Source organism: Dasypus novemcinctus, chromosome 19, assembly GCF_030445035.2.
Source record: "Dasypus novemcinctus isolate mDasNov1 chromosome 19, mDasNov1.1.hap2, whole genome shotgun sequence".
Taxonomy (NCBI): domain Eukaryota; kingdom Metazoa; phylum Chordata; class Mammalia; order Cingulata; family Dasypodidae; genus Dasypus; species Dasypus novemcinctus.
This window is the reverse complement of record NC_080691.1, coordinates 19,114,588-19,134,011: the sequence shown is the minus strand read 5'-3', so window position 1 is coordinate 19,134,011 and position 19,424 is coordinate 19,114,588. Positions and strand designations below refer to the sequence as shown.

The window sequence follows — 19,424 nt, the reverse complement described above, 5'->3', positions numbered from 1 at the left end:
TCAGCAGGCTGCTAGTTTGTAATTGTCAAGTGCTGAGATTTAGATCGGAATTAGTTGCTACCCAAGACGTGTTGGTCCTAAATTTTAATTCTTGCTCAACCACTTCTTAGCTGGGTGACCTTGGGCAAGTCACTGAACCTCTCTGAACATTTGTTTTTCTCATCTGTAAAATGGGTCTAACAATACTACTTTGCAATGCTCACCTTGAGAGCATTCCCTAGATGATAGATTAGGTAGGTACAAGAATCTAAGTAAGGCTTCTCTTAGGAGGCCTGAAACTGTCTCCCCACAGAATAGAACAAGGGAGAGCTTGTGGGGTGGTAATTATAAAGACCATCACCCAAGATATGGGGCCCCTTAGCTGAGCTCTTCATTCTCCTTAGGCCTCATGTGTCTGTCCGGGTTCCTCTGCAGATAGAGTATAATCTTCTGAGGAGCTACAAAGACCACTTGGAAGTCCTAGACATTCACCGAACAGACCAGGGTTTCTACCCTACCTGTATGATCTGGTATCCACCCCTCACCAGGGAACAATTCCTGCTTATTTGCACCAGTGGTTACAAAGTAAAACTTTTTAATTCCACCACAAAAATGTGCAGGTAAGCCTGGGAGCTCCCCTCCAATGTCGTGCTTCAGTTTCTCACGTAAAGTCCCAATTTAAACACCTGAGAGCAACCTGGCCAATATTGTTATCGTCCCCATTTTGCAAAAGAGTCATAGTATAAGTTATTCTCACTCAAAGTCACATGGCCAGGAGGTGCCAGTGGCAAGATTCAAACCCAGAGCCCATGCCCCTAAACCTGGCACTGCACTGGGATAAGGTACCTAGAGCTCAGTGGCTGGCACTTCTTAAATGATCAGTACCTGAGATTAAATGAAAAATGGACCCTGGGGTCTTGGGAAGGTTGCTATAAAAAACTGTTGCTCTCTCAAAGTTAAGAACAGATATTTTCACCCCAATACTAACAATTATTTGATTCTTCTTACCCTTGACTCACAAAGGAGTTTTTTTTTTTTTTTTAAATAATTTCAAACCTATAGGACAGTTGCAAAAATAATACAAAACCCATACAGGGGAGCAGGTGTAGCTCATGGTTGAGTGCCTACTTCACATATATGAGGTCCCATGTTCAATCCTTGGTACCTCCTAAAAAATATTACTTAAAAACAAACAAACATACAGGGAACTCTAAAATACCCCGCACCCAGATACCCAGATCTACCAATTTTAATATTTTGCCACATTTGCCTTACCTATGTTCTAAACATTTGAAAGTTGATTACATCACTTCTTGAACCCTTATTACTTCCATGAATAATTGCTTAAGAACGAGGTCACTATGTAACCATCTTACATACAGTTACCAAGTTCAAAAAATTTATGGTTGATATAAAGCATAGTCTGTATTCCAATTTTTTGGATATTTTCTACTCAATTGTTAGATCCAGTCTAGGATTATGTGTTGCATTTAATTGTCATTGTCTCTTTAGTCTCTCTCTTTTTTGGGGGGAGGGGCAGGATTGAACCCGGAACCTTGTAGGCGGGAAACCAGCACTCAACCACTGAGCCACCTTGGCTCCCCAAAGTTGACCCTCTTGCCTGTGTGCTTGTTGTTTTCTCCTGTCTCTAGGAGGCACCGGGGACCGAACCCAGGACCTCCCATGTGGGAAGCAGGGACTCAACCTCTTAAGCCACGTCTGTTTCCTCGCTCTCTCTTTTCTTTTTCAGATTTTATTCTTTTTATTTATTTCTCTCCCCATTCCCCACCCCCACTTGTCTCCTCTCGGTGTCCATTCACTGTTCTTCTTCTGTGTCTGCTTGTATTCTTGTCAGTGGCACTGGGAATCTGTGTCTCGTTTTTTTTTTGTTGCATCATCTTGCTGCATCAGCTCTCCATGTGTGCGGCGCCACTCCTGGGCAGGCTGCACTTTTTTTGCACTGGGTGGCTCTCCTTGAGGGGCGTACTCCTTGCGTGTCGGGCTCCCCAACGCAGGGGACAGCCCTGCGTGGCACGGCACTGTGCGTGGGCCAGCTCATCACACGGGTCAGGAGGCCCTTGGTTTGAACCTTGGACATCCCATGTGGTAGGCGGACGCCCTATCTGTTGGGCCAAATCTGCTTCCCTCTTTTTTTTTAATTGTAGAAAAATATACACAACATAAAATCTCCCTGTCAACCCCTTCCTAGCACACCATTCAGTGTGCCCAAGCACGTTCACAATGTTGGGCTATCGTCACTCACCATCCAGTACTGGGACTTTCCCATCACCCCCAACAGAACTCTATACCCATTAAGCATTTACTCCTCATTCTTTTTCCCTACCCTGCCCCTAGGAACATGTATCCTACTTTCTGTCTCTGGTTATTTCATATAAGTGAAAATTATACAATATGTATCTCTTTGTGTCTGACTTATTCCACTCAACTTGATATCTTCAGTGTTCATCCACGTTCATCCACGTTGAAGCATGTATCAGAACTTTGTTCCTTTATATGACTGGTTAAAATGCCCAGGTACCTATAGACCACATTTTGTTTATCCATTTATCTGCTAATAGACATTTGGGTTGCATCTACCTTTTAGCTATTAGTAGTAATGTTGCGATGAACATTGGTGTACAAATATCTGTTTGAGTCCACCTTTCCAGTTTCTTTGGGTATATACCTAGAAGTGGGATTGCCAGGTCATATTGTAGTTCTGTGTTTGGCTTTTTGAGGAATTTCTAAACTCTTCCACAGCAACTGTACCATTTTACATTCCCACCAACAATGTACTAAGGTTTCTATTTCTCCACATGCTTGTCAGCATTTATTATTTTCTGTTGTTTTATTAATAGTCATTCCATGGATGTGAAATGGTATCTCAGTGTGGGTTTTTTGTTTGTTTGTTTTTGTTTTATTTATTTTCTCTCTCCCACCCCAAGTTATCTACTTTCTGTGTCCATTCCCTGTTTGTTCTTCTGTGTCCGCTTGTATTCATGTCAGTGGCACTGGTAATCTGTGTCTTTTTTGTTGTTGTGTCATCTTGCTGCGTCAGCTCCCTGTGTGTGTGGCTCCACTCCAGGCAGGCTGCACTTTATTTGTGTGGGGCAGTGCTCCTTACAGAGTACACTCCTTGCGTGTGGGGCTTCCCTACACAGGGGACACCCCTGCATGGCACGGCACTCCTTGCACACATAAGCACTGCATATGGGCCAGCTCCACGCGGGTCAGGAGGCCCTGTAGTTTGAACCTTGGACCTCCCATGTGGTAGGTGGATGCTCTATCCATTGAGCCAAATCCACTTCCCTCATTATGGTTTTGATTTGCATTTCCCTAATGGCTAATGATATTGAGCATCTTTTCTTGTGTGCTATATCTTCTTTGGAGAAATGTCTGTTGGATTTTTTGTCCTCCCCCTCCCAATGGTTCCTTCATCTGTCTTCTTGTTGTCTCTGCTCATTGTCTCTGCTCATTGTCTCTGCTCATTATTTCCACTCGCTTTCTGCTTATTTTCTTTAGGGGGCACAGGACACCAAACCTGGGACCTCCCATGTGGGAGGTGGGCACCTAACTGCTTGAGCCACATCCACTCCCTCCATTTTTTAATTGGGTTATCTTTTTGTTGTTGAATTATAAGAGTTCTTTATATATTCTGGATATTAAACCCTTATCAGATATATGGGTCCCAAATATTTTCTCCTGTTCCGTTGGTTGTATTTTCTACTTTCTTTATGATGACCTTTAATATACAAAACTTTTAAATTTGGTTAAGTCCAATTTATCTATTTTATCTTTTGTTGCTCATACTTTTGGTGCAAAGTCTAAGAATCCATTCCCTAATAAAAGGTCCTGAATCTATTTTCTGTGTTTGCTTCTAAGAATTTTATAGCATTTATTAGCTCTTATATTTAGATCATCGATCCATTTTGAGGTAATTTTTAAAAAAAAGGTGTGAGGTAGGGGTCCACTCTAATTCTTTTGCATGTGGATTTTCAGTTTTCCTGGCACCATTTGTTGAAGAGACTGTTCTTTCCCCATCGAGTGGACTTGGCACTCTTGCTGAAAATCAGTTGACCTTAGGTGTGAGGGTTTATTTCTGAACTCTCAATTCAATTACATTGGTCTATATGTCTGCCCTGTGCCAATATAAAAGGACTTTTAAGATCAACTCTTGGTATTCATTTGTTCATTCAATAAAGATTTGAGCCCTGCTAGACCCAAGAACTGCTTTAAGGGCTGGAGGCAGGACAAAAACAAAACAGTATTTCTGCCACTATTATATTCATGTGTGTGTGTGTGTGAGATAATATGATAGAGAAATAAGTAGCTAGTTAGCAGGTACATGGCAACCAGTGCTGTGCACAAAACAGATGAGGGGGGCAAGGTAAAAACATGGGGAGTCCTGGAGGACAAGAGGCTGCTATTTTACATAGGATGGTCTAGGGCCCTCAGAGTAGGGAAGGTCTAAACAGAGACTTGAAGGAAGTATGGGGCAAGCTGTGCAGTGGAGGGAAAAGCTCTGTGCAAACCAAGTGCGAAGGACCTAGGGTAGGAGCTGTGGGAGAGCAGGCCTGACAGGAGCTGCTGGGCAGGCAGAGAGCCTGGAGGAGCCCCTGGGGGCTTTGGCCGGCCATCACCCTTGGAGACACCTGCTTGTTTTGGCTGTAAGATTGACTGTAAGGTGGTTGGAGTGTTTCGAGCAGAGGAGGGCCTCATCCTGATGTGTATTAAAGAGTGATGTCTGGCCTGGGCAAGGAGACCAGCCTCAGGGGAGCAAAGCAGAAGAAGGTTCAGGAGGCTGTTGTAAGAGACAATGATGGCTTGGACCAGCGGGCAGCAGGAAGGGGCTCGGCTTCTGGTAGGTTCTGCAGGCAAAGATGGCAGGATTTGCTGTGAGGGTGAAAGTGAGGCGTGAGGGAAGGAGTGGCCTTTCTCACACCCTTCATTATTCTTGGCCTGAGCAACCAGAAGAATGGAATTGACCTTTACCGAGAGAAAGGAGACGCGGGGAGGAAAAGATTTAAGAGAGAAAGAACGAGTCGGAGTTTGAAAAAAAAAAAAAGAGTCAGAATTTGGATAAGTTAAATTTAATTTGTCTCCCTGTCATCCGAGTAGGAATACACAAATTAGGTTCTTGAGTACAGAGTCCAGGAGAGGCTAGGCTGGAGATCCAAATTCAAGGTCAAGAGCATACAGCTTGTTGGGACACATATGATATCATGGATGAACCTTGAGGACATTATGCTGAGTGAAATAAGCCAGACACAATAGGACAAATATTATATGGTCTCACTAACATGAACTAAATACAAAGAATAAACACATGAAGTTAAAACCTAGAGTATAGGTTACTGGGAGGTAGGATGAGGGCTGAGAAAAGGGGTACTCATGTTTAATGTATATAGAATTTGTAATTTGCTTGACTGTAAAAAGGTGAAAATAGATAGAGTTGATGGTAACCCATTATAGTGAGTATAACTAACATGGCTGGTTTATAAATGGGATTGTGCCTGAAAGGGGTAGGCTAGGGATATAAATGTCAATTGAAAGAAAGCTAGAGAATCATCTCAGGACTGAATAACACAGTGAACCCAGAGGAAGATGAGGATTGTGGTTATACAAGAACGTTCTTCTATGAACTAGAACAAATGTATATCACTATAACAAGGTGGTGACAATATGGTAATGCATGGGAAAAATACAATTAATGTAATTTACGGGTTATAGTTAACAGCAATATTGTAATATAGTTGCATCAGTGTCGAAGAAGGTACTATATCAATGCAAAGGGTCAATAATGGGGGAATGGGATTTTTTTCTTTTGCACTAAGGAAAACGTTCAAAACTTTACTGAAGTGATGACTCCTCAACTCTGTGATGAAAGTGAAAGCCACTGAGTATATACTTTAGATAGAAAGTACAAGACATGGGACTGTATAACACAGTGAACCATGTGGTGGGTGATGGACTGTGGTTAACACTACAGATATGAGCGTGCTCTCTCATGAACTGTAACAAACGTACAATACTAATATATGGTGCTAATAATAGGGGTGTATGGGAAAAATATGCCACGTGTATGCTTGGACCGTAGTTAGTGGTCGTAGTTTGATGGTGTTCTTTCATAATTGTAACAAATGTTCCACAACAATCTAAGGTGTTGGTGGAGGGGTGATGTATGGGAATTCTGTACATTATGCATGATTGTTTTGTAAGCTCACAACTTCTCTAATAAACATAAAAATATTTTTTTAAAAAAAGAGTGTACAGGTTGTTTGAAGCCATGATACAGAAGATTCCCAGAGGGTAGACAGCAGAGTCAAAGGGCTAAGCACAGAACATTCCAAGGTCAGCCTCTTAGGGTAGCAGCCCCATTGGGAGATTGTTTACATCTGTGACTGGCCCCTGGGCTGCTGGGCCTGTGGCTCCCACAGTTTGCTCCTGATGATAAATACTTGGTGTTGAGCAGCTGTCCTGCACCAAAAACCCTGCACTCATCATCCCATTTAAACTCCAACAACCCTGCCAAGTATTATCCTGCTCAAGTTCAGCAAGACTCTGTAGTTGCCCAAGGTCGAACAGGATTCACACTCAGCTCTGTGTGATTCTGTCCTCTATGGGGCTCTCCTGGGCTCTGATACAGCCCTGGCTCTGAGCTGCTTTCCGCTTCTTGACAATGACTGGAAAGAGCAAAGGTGCCGAGGGAGGAGAAACAGGAGCTAAATGCTTCAGTCACTCCACCTGCAGGAGGAGGTTGGCAAATGGGCCGGCAGCAGCTGGCACATCCTAAGGAAGATAATTTTTAAAAAATGTATCTCAAATAGGTCTTTAAAAGACTGGGATCATCTGGGAGTTTTTCGTTGTTTTTTAAAATTAAAATTAAAAAGGCAGTTCTTCTCCTGAAGAGCCTAAGAGAAAATGACTGTTGTTACATGACAGGGACAGTAGAGAAATCCAGCACAATTAAAACACAGGGAGGGAGAAGTTTGAAAGAAATATGTAAAAAAAGTGTTCTAAGAAGATTTCACTATCTTTGTACATTGTCTTTAATGGGCACAAACTTGTTGAACAAAGAAAGCCCCACAGATATGCCTGATCACAAGAAAATGTGACCTTGCTGAACAGGTGAATTAGGGATGAGTGAGTGCCTGATATTCAGGCTCCTGTGTCCAGCTGTTAACTAGGAAAAGCAGGCATGAGGGATGCAGGGCCACACAGTGAGGAATTTCTGCCCATTGAAGACCAATCAAAATTAGCATAAAGCATTTTTTAAGTTGTAGGAATAATAAAGCCTCATAACTTAGGCCTAAGTGAGAAGGAATTGCCTTTTCATGGTAAATCTGAAATAATTTTTTAAAAAAGCATTTAAAACTATTTAAAAGAACATGAAAAGGCAGGTCACAGAAACAGGCCAATGAATTTATGAGCTTACTACTATATGAAGATGCAAATGAAAACAACATACCATTTTTCGCAAATCAGATTAGCAAAGATAAAAATGATTGATGGGGAAGCAGATGTGGCTCAAGCAATTGGGCTCTCATCTACCATATAGGAGGTCCAAGGTTCGATACCCAGGGCCTCCTGGTGAAGGCAAGCTGGCCTGTGTGGCAAGCTGGCCCATGCGGAGCACTGCCCCACGCAGGAGTGCTGCCCTGTGCGGGAGAGCCACCCTGTGGAAGGAGTGCTGCCCCACGCAAGAGCCCTGGCCCACACGGAGAGTTGACACAGCAAGATGATGCAACAAAGAGACACAGAGAGACAATAAGAAATGCAACAGACCAGGGAGCTGAGGTGGCACAAGAGAATGATCGCCTCTCTCCCACTCTGGAAGGTCCCAGGATCGGTTTCCGGAGCCGCCTAATGAGAATACAAGCAGACACAGAAGAACACACAGCGAGTGGACATAGAGAGCAGACAATGGAGGGAGGGGGGAGAAATACATAAATAAATCTATTTTATTTATTTCTCTCCCTTTCCCTTGTCTGCTCTCTGCGTCCACGCGCCACACGCCCACTGCGTGTGGGCCAGCTTACCACAAGGGTCAGGAGCCCTGGGGATCAAACCCTGGCCCCTCCATATGGTAGACGGACACTATCAATTGAGCCATGTCCACTTCCCTAAATAAATCTTAAAAAAAAAAGATTTATGGTCCGTAATGTTGGCCAGAGTAGGGAGAAAAAGTCAAGTGCCTCTGCTGGGGGTAAAAATTGGTGCAACCTGTTAGGAGAACAATTTGTCACCCTCTATTAAATTTTATCTTATCTTTTGACTTCTAGGAATGTAGCCCACAGAAGTATGCCAAGACATAAGTAAAAGGATGTCTTGTTTGAAAATATTTTGAAAAATGGAAACAATCCAAATGGCCATTAATAGGAGATTAGTTAAACGATGATTTGTCAGTGCTCTGGAACACTGTGCTGCTTTTATGAAAGGAAAAAAGGAATGAGATAACTCTCTGGGTAGCAACATGGAAATAGGTCTAAGATATAAAATGAGATAAAGCAAGTTATCTGATAAGCATGAATAGTATGCTTCCATTTTTTATATAGAATTACAATGATATACATTAGAATATATATAAAAGAGAAGATGGCAGGGCAGGGTGTAATTCTCTTGCAAAATAGTGGAGAAGGCATAGACATTGTCTGAGGGAGCTGCTTTGGGGACCCCTGCAGACCAGGAGAGTGCTGCTTGACTGGGAATGGAGAAATGGAGAGGCCAAAGTTGATTCTCTCACGTTGGGAAGTTGGGAATCCTGTCTGCCCCCCACCCCCTCACCCCCAGGCCTTGGTTTAACCTGTGGCTGAATGGCCAACAGAGAGGGGAAAGGAGAGATTCCTTTCAGGGAAGAGAAAGGGTGTGGCAGAGGGCTGAGTGTGGTTTCTCTTCAGTGAATGTAACTACCATAACTTGTTGGTTCAGAAGAGCTAATGGAAATTGAAGGATTCATCTCTGTGGAAGGCTTTGCCAAGGAGCACCATTTGCTGACCAGATGGTAAATCGAAGGGAGCAGGCTGGTCTCGTATCTTAACCAGGCTTGACAGACCTAGTCGGGCCCTGTTAGTGGCTCCCTGCCCCTGTATTACTACTTAAAAAGGGCAATATTAAAGTTTTAGAAGTTCAGTCCCCCCACTCCAGTAACTCAAAACAAACAAACAAACAAACAAAATCAAAGAAGAGCTATGAAATAAAACCACTCTGCAAGAAAGAGAAATTGATCAACAGAGTGAAATCAACAATATATGCAGATGCCTAGGTATCAACAAAAGATAACAACCCATAGTAAGAAACAGGAAGAAACGGCCTAGCCAAAGGAACAAACCAAAAATTCAGATAAGACACAGGATTTTAAACAACTAGTAAATGATGGAGGGAAGCGGACTTGGCCCAGTGGTTAGGGCATCTGTCTACCACATGGGAGGTCCGTGGTTCAAACCCTGGGCCTCCTTGACCCGTGTGGAGCTGGCCCATGCACAGTGCTGGTGTGCGCAAGGAGTGCCCTGCCACGCAGGGGTGTCCCCCATGTAGGGGAGCCCCACGCGCAAGGAGTGGCGCCCCATAATGACAGCCACCCAGCGCAAAAGAAAGTGCAGCCTGCCTAAGAATGGCGCCGCCCACATGGAGAGCTGACACACAAGATGATGCAACAAAAAGAAACACAGAGGGAAACGGACTTTGGCCCAGTGGTTAGGGCGTCCGTCTACCATATGGGAGGTCCGCGGTTCAAACCCCGGGCCTCCTTGACCCGTGTGGAGCTGGCCAGGCGCAGCGCTGATGCGCACAAGGAGTGCCGTGCCACGCAAGGGTGTCCCCCGCGTGGCCCCCACGCGCAAGGAGTGCGCCCGTGAGGAGAGCCGCCCAGCGTGAAAAAGAAAGAGCAGCCTGCCCAGAAATGGCGCCACCCACACTTCCCATGCCGCTGACAACAACAGAAGCGGACAAAGAAACAAGACGCAGCAAATAGACACCAAGAGCAGACAACCAGGGGAGGGGGGAAATTAAATAAATAAATAAAAAAAAAAAAAAAAAAAAAGAAACACAGATTCCCATGCTGCTGACAACAACAGAAGCAGACAAAGAAGATGCAGCAAATAGACACAGAGAACAGACAACTGGGGCGGGGGTGGGGGAGAAGGGGAGAGAAATAAATAAATAAATCTTTAAAAAAATAAAAAATAAAAATAAATGATGGAGGAAAATATAGCTAAAGAGATAAGATGACACTGTGTGAGCATAAAGAACAATTTGAAAGCCTGCAAAAAGAAGTAACAGAGCTTATGGGAATGAAAGATACAATGGATGAGATTAAAAATACATCAGAGGCATATAGCAGCAGATTTGAAATGTTGGAAGAACAATTAAGTGAATTTGAAGGCAGAACATTTGAGCTTGAAAAGATAGGAGAATAGACAGAAAAGATTGCAAAAGAAAAAAATTGAACAGGGTCTCAGGGAATTGAATGACAACATGAAATGCACAAACATACACATTATAGATGTCCCAGAAGGAAAGGACTTCAGAAAAGGAGTAGAAAGAATATTTGAGGAAATATAGATAAAAGACATGAATATCAATATTCAAGAAGGACAATGTACCCCAAACTGAACAAATCTGAATAGACTTACTCCAAGGTATCTACTCTTCAGACTGTCAAAGACCAAAGGTAAAGAGAGGATTTTGAGGGCAGCAAGAAAAAAGCAATGTATTACTCACAAGGGAGGCTCAACAAGGCTAAGTGCCACTCTCTTAGAAACCTTGGAGGTGAGAAGGCAGTGGTATGATATATTTAAGGTATTGAAAGAGAAAAACTGCCAGTCAAGAATCCTTAGTCTGGCAAAACTATCCTTCAGAAATGAAGGCAAGTTTAAAGTCTTTACAGACAAACAAAAGCTGAGATATTATGTTACCAAGAGACTGAATCTACAAGAAATATTAACAGGTGTGTTACAGCCTGAACTGAAAAGACAAGGACAAGAGCCCTGGAGAAGAGTGTACAAATGAATATAAGCAAGAGATACTGAAAGTGTTAAAAGACAGACAATAGTAGATATGACAACAGGAAGCCAAGGGATAAAATGGACAAAGTAAATAACAGCTTTTTAGTAGTAACATTGAATGTTAATGGATTGAACTCCCCAAATAAAGATGTAGACTGATAAAATGGGTTAAAAAAACATGAGTCATCTATTTGTTGTCTATAAGAGACTCACCTTAGATGCGAGGACACAGTCAGGCTGAAAGTGGAAAGTTGGAAAAAGATATTCCAGACTAATAGCAATACAAAAAGAGCGGGTGTAGCAATACTAATGTTGGATAAAATAGATTTAAATTGTGAAACTGTTATAAGAGATGAAGAAGGTTACTCTGTATTTATAAAAAGGAGGAGTGGATGTGGCTCAAGAGATTGAACCCCTGCTTCTCACATGAGAGGACCTGGGTTTGGTCCCCAGTGCCTCCTAAAAACAAAAAAACAGACAACAAACAAACGAAGGGACCAATTTAGGGGAGCCGATGTGGCTCAGTGGTTGAGTGCCTGCTTCTCACATATGAGGTCCCAGTTTCAATCCCCAGTTCTGGGTACATACATACATACATACATACATACATACATACATAAATAAATGGGACAATTTGCCAAGAAGAAATAATAATAGATATTTACGCATGTAACATAGATGCCCCAAAATAAATGAGACACACAGTGGCACAACTGAAGGAAGAAATAGATGTCACTACAATAATAATTGGACACTTAAACACTCCACTCTCAGCATTAGATAGAACATCTGGAAAGAGGATAAATAAGGAAATTTTTAAAGATTTATTTATTTATTTCTCTCCCCTTCCCGTCCCGCCCCCCTGCCCCGGTTGTCTGTTCCCTGTGTCTATTTGCTGCGTCTTCTTTGTCTGCTTCTGTTGTTGTCAGCGGCACGGGAATCTGTATTTCCTTTTGTTGCGTCATCTTGTGTCAGCTCTCCGTGTGGGTGGCGCCATTCTTAGGCAGGCTGCCCTTTCTTTTGCGCTGGATGGCTCTCCTTATGGGGCACACTCCTTGCGCATGGGGCTCCCCTACATAGGGACACCCCCGTGCGGCAGGGCACTCCTTGTGCGCATCAGCACTGTGCATGGGCCAGCTGCACACGGGTCAAGGAGGCCCGGGGTTTGAACCGCAGACCTCCCATGTGGTAGACGGACGCCCTAACCACTGGGCCAAGTCCACCGCCTAAATAAGGAAATTAAGAGCTTGAACAATATGAAAAATTAATGGGCATTTATGGAGCATTACACCCCAAAATATCAGGATAGACATTCTTCTCAAGTGCTTATGGATCTTTCTCCAGGATAGACCATATGCTGGGACATAAGTCCAAACTCAATAAATGTGTGTCTTGAAAACAAGAACATGATATATCAAAATTTACGGGATAGAGCAAAGGCAGTGCTGAGAGGGAAATTTAATGCTTTTATTTAAAAAGAAGAAAGAGCTAAAATCAAAGACCTAACTGTACACTTGGAGGAACTAGAAAAAGAACAGCAAACCAGTCCCAAAGAAGGAAATAAATAATAAAGATTAGAGTAGAAGTAAATCAAATGGAGAGTAAAAAAAAATAGAGAAAATCAACAGAACTAAAAGTTGGTTCTTTGAGGGAAGCAGATGTGGCTTAACTGATAGAGCATCTGCCTACCAAATAGGAGGTCCAGGGTTTGAACGCAGGGCCTCCTGGCCCATATGGTGCGCTGGCCCATGTGCAGTGCTGCCACGTGCAAGGAGTGCCATGCCATGCATGGGTGTCCCCCATAGGGGAGCCCCATGTGCAGGAAGTGCGCCCCACAAGGAGAGCTGCCCCCCACACAAAAAGCACAGCCTACCCAGGAGTGGTGCTGCACACATGAGAGCTGATGCAGCAAGATGACACAACAAAAAGAGACACAGATTCCTGGTGCTGCCAAGAATGCCAGTGGACACAGAAGAACACACAGCAAATGGACACAAAAGTGCAGACAATGGGGCAGGGGGAAAGGGGAGAGAAATAAATAATATAAATCTTAAAAAAAAAAGTTGATTCTTTGAAAAGATCAACAAAATCAACAAGCCCTTAGATTAACAAAGGAAAAAAGAGAGAAAATGCAAATAAAATCAGAAATGAGAAGGGTGACATTAACCACTGACCCAAAAGAAATAAAAGATGTCATAAAAAGATACTATGAACAACTGTATGCCAACAAACTAGACAACACTGTTGAAATGGGCAAATTTCTAGAAACACATGAACAAACCACATTGACTCCAGAAGAAATAGAACACCTCAACAAACCAATCACAAGTGAAGAAATTGAAACAGTCACCAAAACCTCCCCAAAATGATAAGTCCAGGACTAGGTGGCTTCACAGGGGAATTTTACCAATCATTTAAAGAAGATCTGGAAAGCAGACTGGCTCAACGGATAGAGCATCTGCCTACCACGTGGGAGGTCTGTGGTTCAAACCCCGGGCCTCCTTGACCCATGTGGAACTGGCCCATGCGCAGTGCTGATGTGTGCAAGGAGTGCCCTGCCACGCAGGGGTGTCCCCCACGTAGGGGAGCCCCACGCGCAAGGAGTGTGCCCCACAAGGAGAGCTGCCCAGCATGAAAAAAAGGAAGTCCAACCTGCCCAGGAGTGGTGCTGCACACACGGAGAGTTGATGTAGCAAGATGACGCAACAAAAAGAGACCCAGATTCCCGTGCCGCTGACAAGAATAGAAGCGGACCCAGAAGAACACACAGCGAATGGACACAGAGAGTAGACAACTGGGGGGGGGGGGGGGCGGGGAGGGAAGGGGAGAGAAAGAAATAAAAAATAAATCTTTAAAAAAAAATAAAGAAGATCTAATAGGAGTCTTCCTCAAGCTCTTTCAAAAAAATTGAACAGGAAGGACTACTACCAGATTCATTCTATGAAGCTAACTTCACCCTAATATCAAATCCAAATGAAGATATTGTGAAAAACAGTACAGACCAATTTCTTTAATGAATATAGATGCAAAAATCCTCAACAAAATACTTGCTAACTGAATCCAAAAACACATTAAAAAATTATACATCGTGATCAAGTGGGCTTTATACCAGGTATGCAAGGCTGGTTCAACATAAGAAAATCAATCAGTATAATAAACCACATTAATAAATTGAAGAAAAACCACATGATCATTTCAATGGCTGCAGAAAAGGCATTTGACAAAAGACAACATCCTTTCTTAATAAAAACACAAAGACAGGAATAGAAGGAAACTTTCTCAATATATTAAAGAGCATATATGAAAAACACACAGCTAACATTGTTCTCAATGAAGAAAGACTGAACGCTTTCCCACTGAGATCAGGAACAGGATAAGGATGCCCACTCTCTCCACTGTTATTCATTATGGTGCTAAAAGTTTTAGCTAGAGCAGTTAGGCAAGTAAAAGAAATAAAGGACACCCAAATAGGAAAAGAAGAAGTAAAACTTTTACTATTTGCTGATGATATAACCCTGTACTTAGAAAATTCCCAAAAGTCCACAACAAAGCAATTAGAACTTACAATTTCAGTAAAGTGCTGGGATACAAATAAATACTTTAAAATACATAGCGTTTCAAAAACAATTAATGAGCACTCTGAGGAGGATGTCAGGAAGAAAAATTCCATTTGCAATAGAGACTAAAAATAAAATATTTAGGAATAAATTTAACTATGTACATAAAGGACCCGTATTCAGAAAACTATAAAACATTGCTAAAAGAAGCCAAAGATGATCTAAATAAATGGAAGGATATTCCATGTTCATGGATTGGAAGACTAAACATTCTTAAGATTTCAATTCTACCCAAACTGATCTACAGATTTAAAGCAATCCCAATAAAAATTCCAATATCCTTCTTTGTAGAATTGGAAAAGCCAATTATCAAATTTATCTGGAAGCTTAGAGTTCCCAAATAGCCAAAAATATTTTTAAAAAGAACAAAGTTGAAGGATTCTCACTGTCAGACTTTAAAGAGTAACTAACTACAGTGATAAAAACAGCATGGCACTGGCATGAAGATAGATGACCAATGGAAGTGAATCAAGAGTTCGGAAATAGACCCTTACATCTATGGTCAAGTGATTTTGACAAGGCTGTCAAACCCACTCAGCTGGGTCCGAACAGCCTATTCAACAAATTGTGCTGGGAAAACTGGATATCCATATCTAAAACAAAGAAATAGGACCCTTTTCTCATGCCATATACAAAAATTAATTCAAACTGGATCAAGGACCTAAAGATAAAAACTAGAATAATAAAACTCCTAGAGTAAAATGTAGGGGAACATCTTCAAGATCTTGTGGTTGTTGGTGGTTTCTTGGTCCTTACACCCAAAGCTTTAGCAACAAAAGAAAAACTAGATAAATGGGACTGCCTCCGAATTAAATACTTCTGTATTTCAAAGCGTTTTGTTAAGAAGGTTAAAAGATAGCCAAATTAATGGGAAAGAAATCTTCAGAATCCATATATCTGGTAAGGGATTGATCTCAATGTTATGTAAAGAGATCACACAATGACAAAACAACAGACAACCTAATTTAAAAATGGACAAAAGAATAGATGTTTTTCCAAAGTGGAAATACAGTTGGCCAAAGGGCATCACTAGCTATTAAGGAAATGCAGATTAAAACTACAATCATCTCACAGCACACAGAATGGCTGTTATTAAAAAACAGAAAACTACAAGTGCTGGAGAGGACATGGAGAAATAGGAACACTCCTTCACTGTTGGTGGGAGTGTAAAATGGTGCAGCTTCTGTGGAAGATAATTTGGCAATTCCTCAGGAAACTAAATAGAGAACTGCCATATGATCTGGCAATCCTGCTACTAGGAATATATTCAGAAGAACTGAAAGCAAGGATATGAACAGATATTAGCACTCTGATGTGCATAGTGGCATTATTCACAATTGCTAAAAGTTGGAAACAACCCAAGTGAAGGTCAGCTGATGAATGAATAAATAAGATGTGATATATTCATATGATGGAATATTATTCAGCTGTAAGAAGAAATCAGTTGGGGAAGCACATGACAACATGAGGGAACCTTGAAGATATTAAACATGCATGAAATAAGCCAGACACAAAAGGACAATTATTGTATGTTCTCACTAATATGAATTAATATGAATGAATAGACTTATAGAGTTAGACTATGAAGTGTAGGTGGGTGGGAGACAGAATGTGTGCTGAGGAGGGAGAGACAATGCTGGCTCTGTGTAGAATGTTTAATAAGATCAAATGTAAATATGTAGTAATGGTTGGTCTTGATGGTAACACGTTATAATGAATGTAACAAACTATTGATTTATGGATGTGATTGTGGCTGAAACAAGTAGTAGTCTACAGAGATTTTTAGTTGGAGGACAGCTGGAAGATAAGATAGGAATGTATAGCAGTGATTTTTGGCGATAGATGAGGATGGTGGTTAAAAATGTAAATACAGGAAAGCTCTACTACAGGATATTAAGAATGTGGTGATACATGGGAAAATATAACTAATGTAATTTATAGACTATAGTTAATGAAGACATCGTAATGTTTTTGCACAAAAGCAAACAATGTTAATGCTAAAGGTAAAAAAAATAGGAGTTTTGGTTTTGTGAAATATAAATATGATTAAGCATTTTTTTCAGTTCATTTTTTTCATTAATAAAGTGACCTTGATTATGTCATTTAACTAATCTGTGTTTCTCTATGTATCTTTCTGAACACTAACAGAAGAATTGAGTTAGTAGTTGGAATTAGATGAGATAAAAGTACCTGGACAGAACTTTTTAGAAGTGATACTTGCACAATTTTTTGAGCTGCCTTTTTCTGTTATTTTTTTTCAGTTTAAAATAAAATTATTTAGAAAAATATATATAAGAGAAATTCTGAGACATATGTACCAAAATACTACCAGTGATTGAAGTAAGAGAGTTACAGCAATGTAGAGTTGTTGGTAGATTTTCTACTTTATATTTGTCTAAATGTTTGAAAAATTTCACAATGAATATGTAAAAAGAATCACTTTTGCAATCAAAAGTAAAAGCTATTGGGAAACAGATGTGGCTCAACCAGTTGGGCTCCTGCCTACCATACAGGGGGTCCACACAGGAGAGCCACCCTGCATGGGAGTCCTGCCTCGTGCGGGAAGAGCTGCCCCGTGCGGGAGTGCTGGCCAACGTGGAGAGCTGGCACAGCAAGATGGTGCAACAAGAGACACAGAGGACAGAAAATAAGAAGATGTACCAGAACAGGGGAGCTGAGGTGGCACAAGAGAGTAATCGCCTCTCTCCCACTCCGGAAGGTCCCAGGATTGGTTCCCAGAGCCGCCTAATGAGAAAACAAGCAGACATAGAGAGCAGACAATGGGGGAATGGAGGGTGGGGGAGAAATAAAGTAAAAGCTATCAATTTTATAGAACTGTTAGATTTGTTAAAAATACTAGATTTAACAGTGATATAGCTGCTACTATGTGCCAGAAACTGTTTTGAGGCCTTTATATATGGTGACTCATTATTGCTTACCACAGTCTTATGGGCTAAGTACTGTCATTTTCCCGATATCATCTCTAGTTTACATATGAGGCATCTGAGGCTCAGAGATGTTAGTAACTTATATACACACATAAATATTTTTTGCATTGTGCTTTCTTTTAAAATTAAGAATTCACATACCATAAAATTCAGGGGTTTTTAGTATATTCACAGAGCTCTGCAACTATTACCATTGGCAGTCACTCCCTTTACACTCCTGCTCCCCAGCCCCTGGCAACCACTAATGTACTTTGTCTCTTTGGATTTGTCTCTTCCACATTTTTGCCTATTTTCCTGTTTTGATATATCCACATATCATCATACAATATGTGCCTTTTAGACTAACTTCTTTCACTCAGCATGTTTTCATGGTTCATCCAGGTTGTAGCATATATCAGCATTTCATTTCTGTTTAGGGTTGCATAATATTCCCTCGCAGGGACAGACCACATTTTGTTGATCCATTCATCCACAGATAGACACTTGGGTTGTCCTCACTTTTTGGTTATTATGAATAAAGTTGCTGTGAACATTCATGCGCAAGGTTTTGTGCAAACATATGTTTTCATTTCTCTTGGGTACATAACAAGGAGCGGAATTGCTAGGTCCTATGGCAACTCTATGTTTAACTTTTTGAGGAACTGCCAGGCTGTTTTCCAAAGTGGCTGCACCCTTTTAGAATCCCGCCAAAAATGTGTGAGGGTTCCAATTTCTCCACAACTTGCCCGTAATTTTCAAATCAGACTTAAATCAGAGCCTGTGCTCTGAGCTGTGCTCTACCCTGTTTCCATACACTCAGCAACATTTGGAAAAGATACTTAAGCATTTCCATTTGAATGATTCAATAAGGGTGACTTGAAATTATCTCGTGCATTGTCTCCCTATTTGGTCACTTTCGTATTTTTGACATTTCATCAAGTTCCATGGCCATATGAACCTGACTGTGGATCATCCCAGCTCACCCCTTTCTCTGGCATCCAGGAACCCAGCAGATAAGGTCTACCTTCATAATCAGAGCCCTGCTTACCTCCTCACTTTTATCTCCCTCTCCCTCCCCACCCCTTTCCCTTGTACATTGTATCCTCCTGCAGTGTTAAACACAGCATTTCATGCCCCCCTCTCCCCCTTGCCTGCTACCTTTACCTACACGTTCTTTCCTACACTTCTGATTCATTCAAACCTCACCTCAGATGTCACCTGATGATATGGAAAGCTCCTCACTCCTTCCTCAGCACCATCTCTGTACCTTGGATTTGCTCGTATTATCACACTTCCCTCCTCATCTTGTTTCCATGTCTGTTGTCCCTGCTAGACTCTGAACACCTCAGTGGCCAGAGTCATGCCTTATTCTGTATCTGAGCATCTCACACAGTATCTGGTGCCTATGAGCAATGCTCAAGAAATGCTTGTTTAATGGAATTTATACTCTCATTTATTCAGTACACATATACTGAGTGCCTGCCGGTGCTGCCAGATACAGTCTGGGTGCAGCAGATCCAGGGAGACACATGCAAATAGAGAGGCTTGCAAGATAATAGGATGAAAGAGCTGCAGGGCCAATCCAGGTTTTATGGGGCCTGAATCGTATTCAATTTTGGGCACCCTCTTTAAAAAAAAAAAAAGTTTGTAATTAAGAATAAAAATTGACAAGGACCCCTCCCAGGGCCTTAGAATATGCCCATGTGAATGAGGCGGGCTGCAGTTTAAATTTTGCTAGCTCCAAGGAAAATCCATCTCTGGGCTTGTTGTCCAGTATGTCCAGTAAATGTCCAGTAAACCCACCTCAGGTCATATTCCTAATGGGCGTAAGAGAGACTGAATTAAAGGAATCTGACCATTGTGGGGATATGGGTTAGTTACAGTTTGATTCATAGATA

The 19,424-nt window shown here is 41.7% G+C and overlaps 1 protein-coding gene across 10 annotated transcripts in view; it reads left to right on the top strand.

The window, feature by feature from the left end:
- The window catches only part of CFAP251 (cilia and flagella associated protein 251), a 91,653-nt gene that overhangs the window by 32,572 nt on the left and 39,657 nt on the right, over positions 1–19,424 (top strand). For all 10 annotated transcript variants that reach the window (XR_009181795.2, XR_009181794.2, XR_009181793.2 and 7 more), the window contains one exon: positions 415–599. Coding sequence is in view for 6 of the 10 variants with exons in the window: in XM_058281336.2 (XP_058137319.1) it covers positions 415–599 (185 nt within the window). In the remaining 4 variants the exon portion in view is untranslated. The remainder of the gene's footprint in view (positions 1–414; positions 600–19,424) is intronic.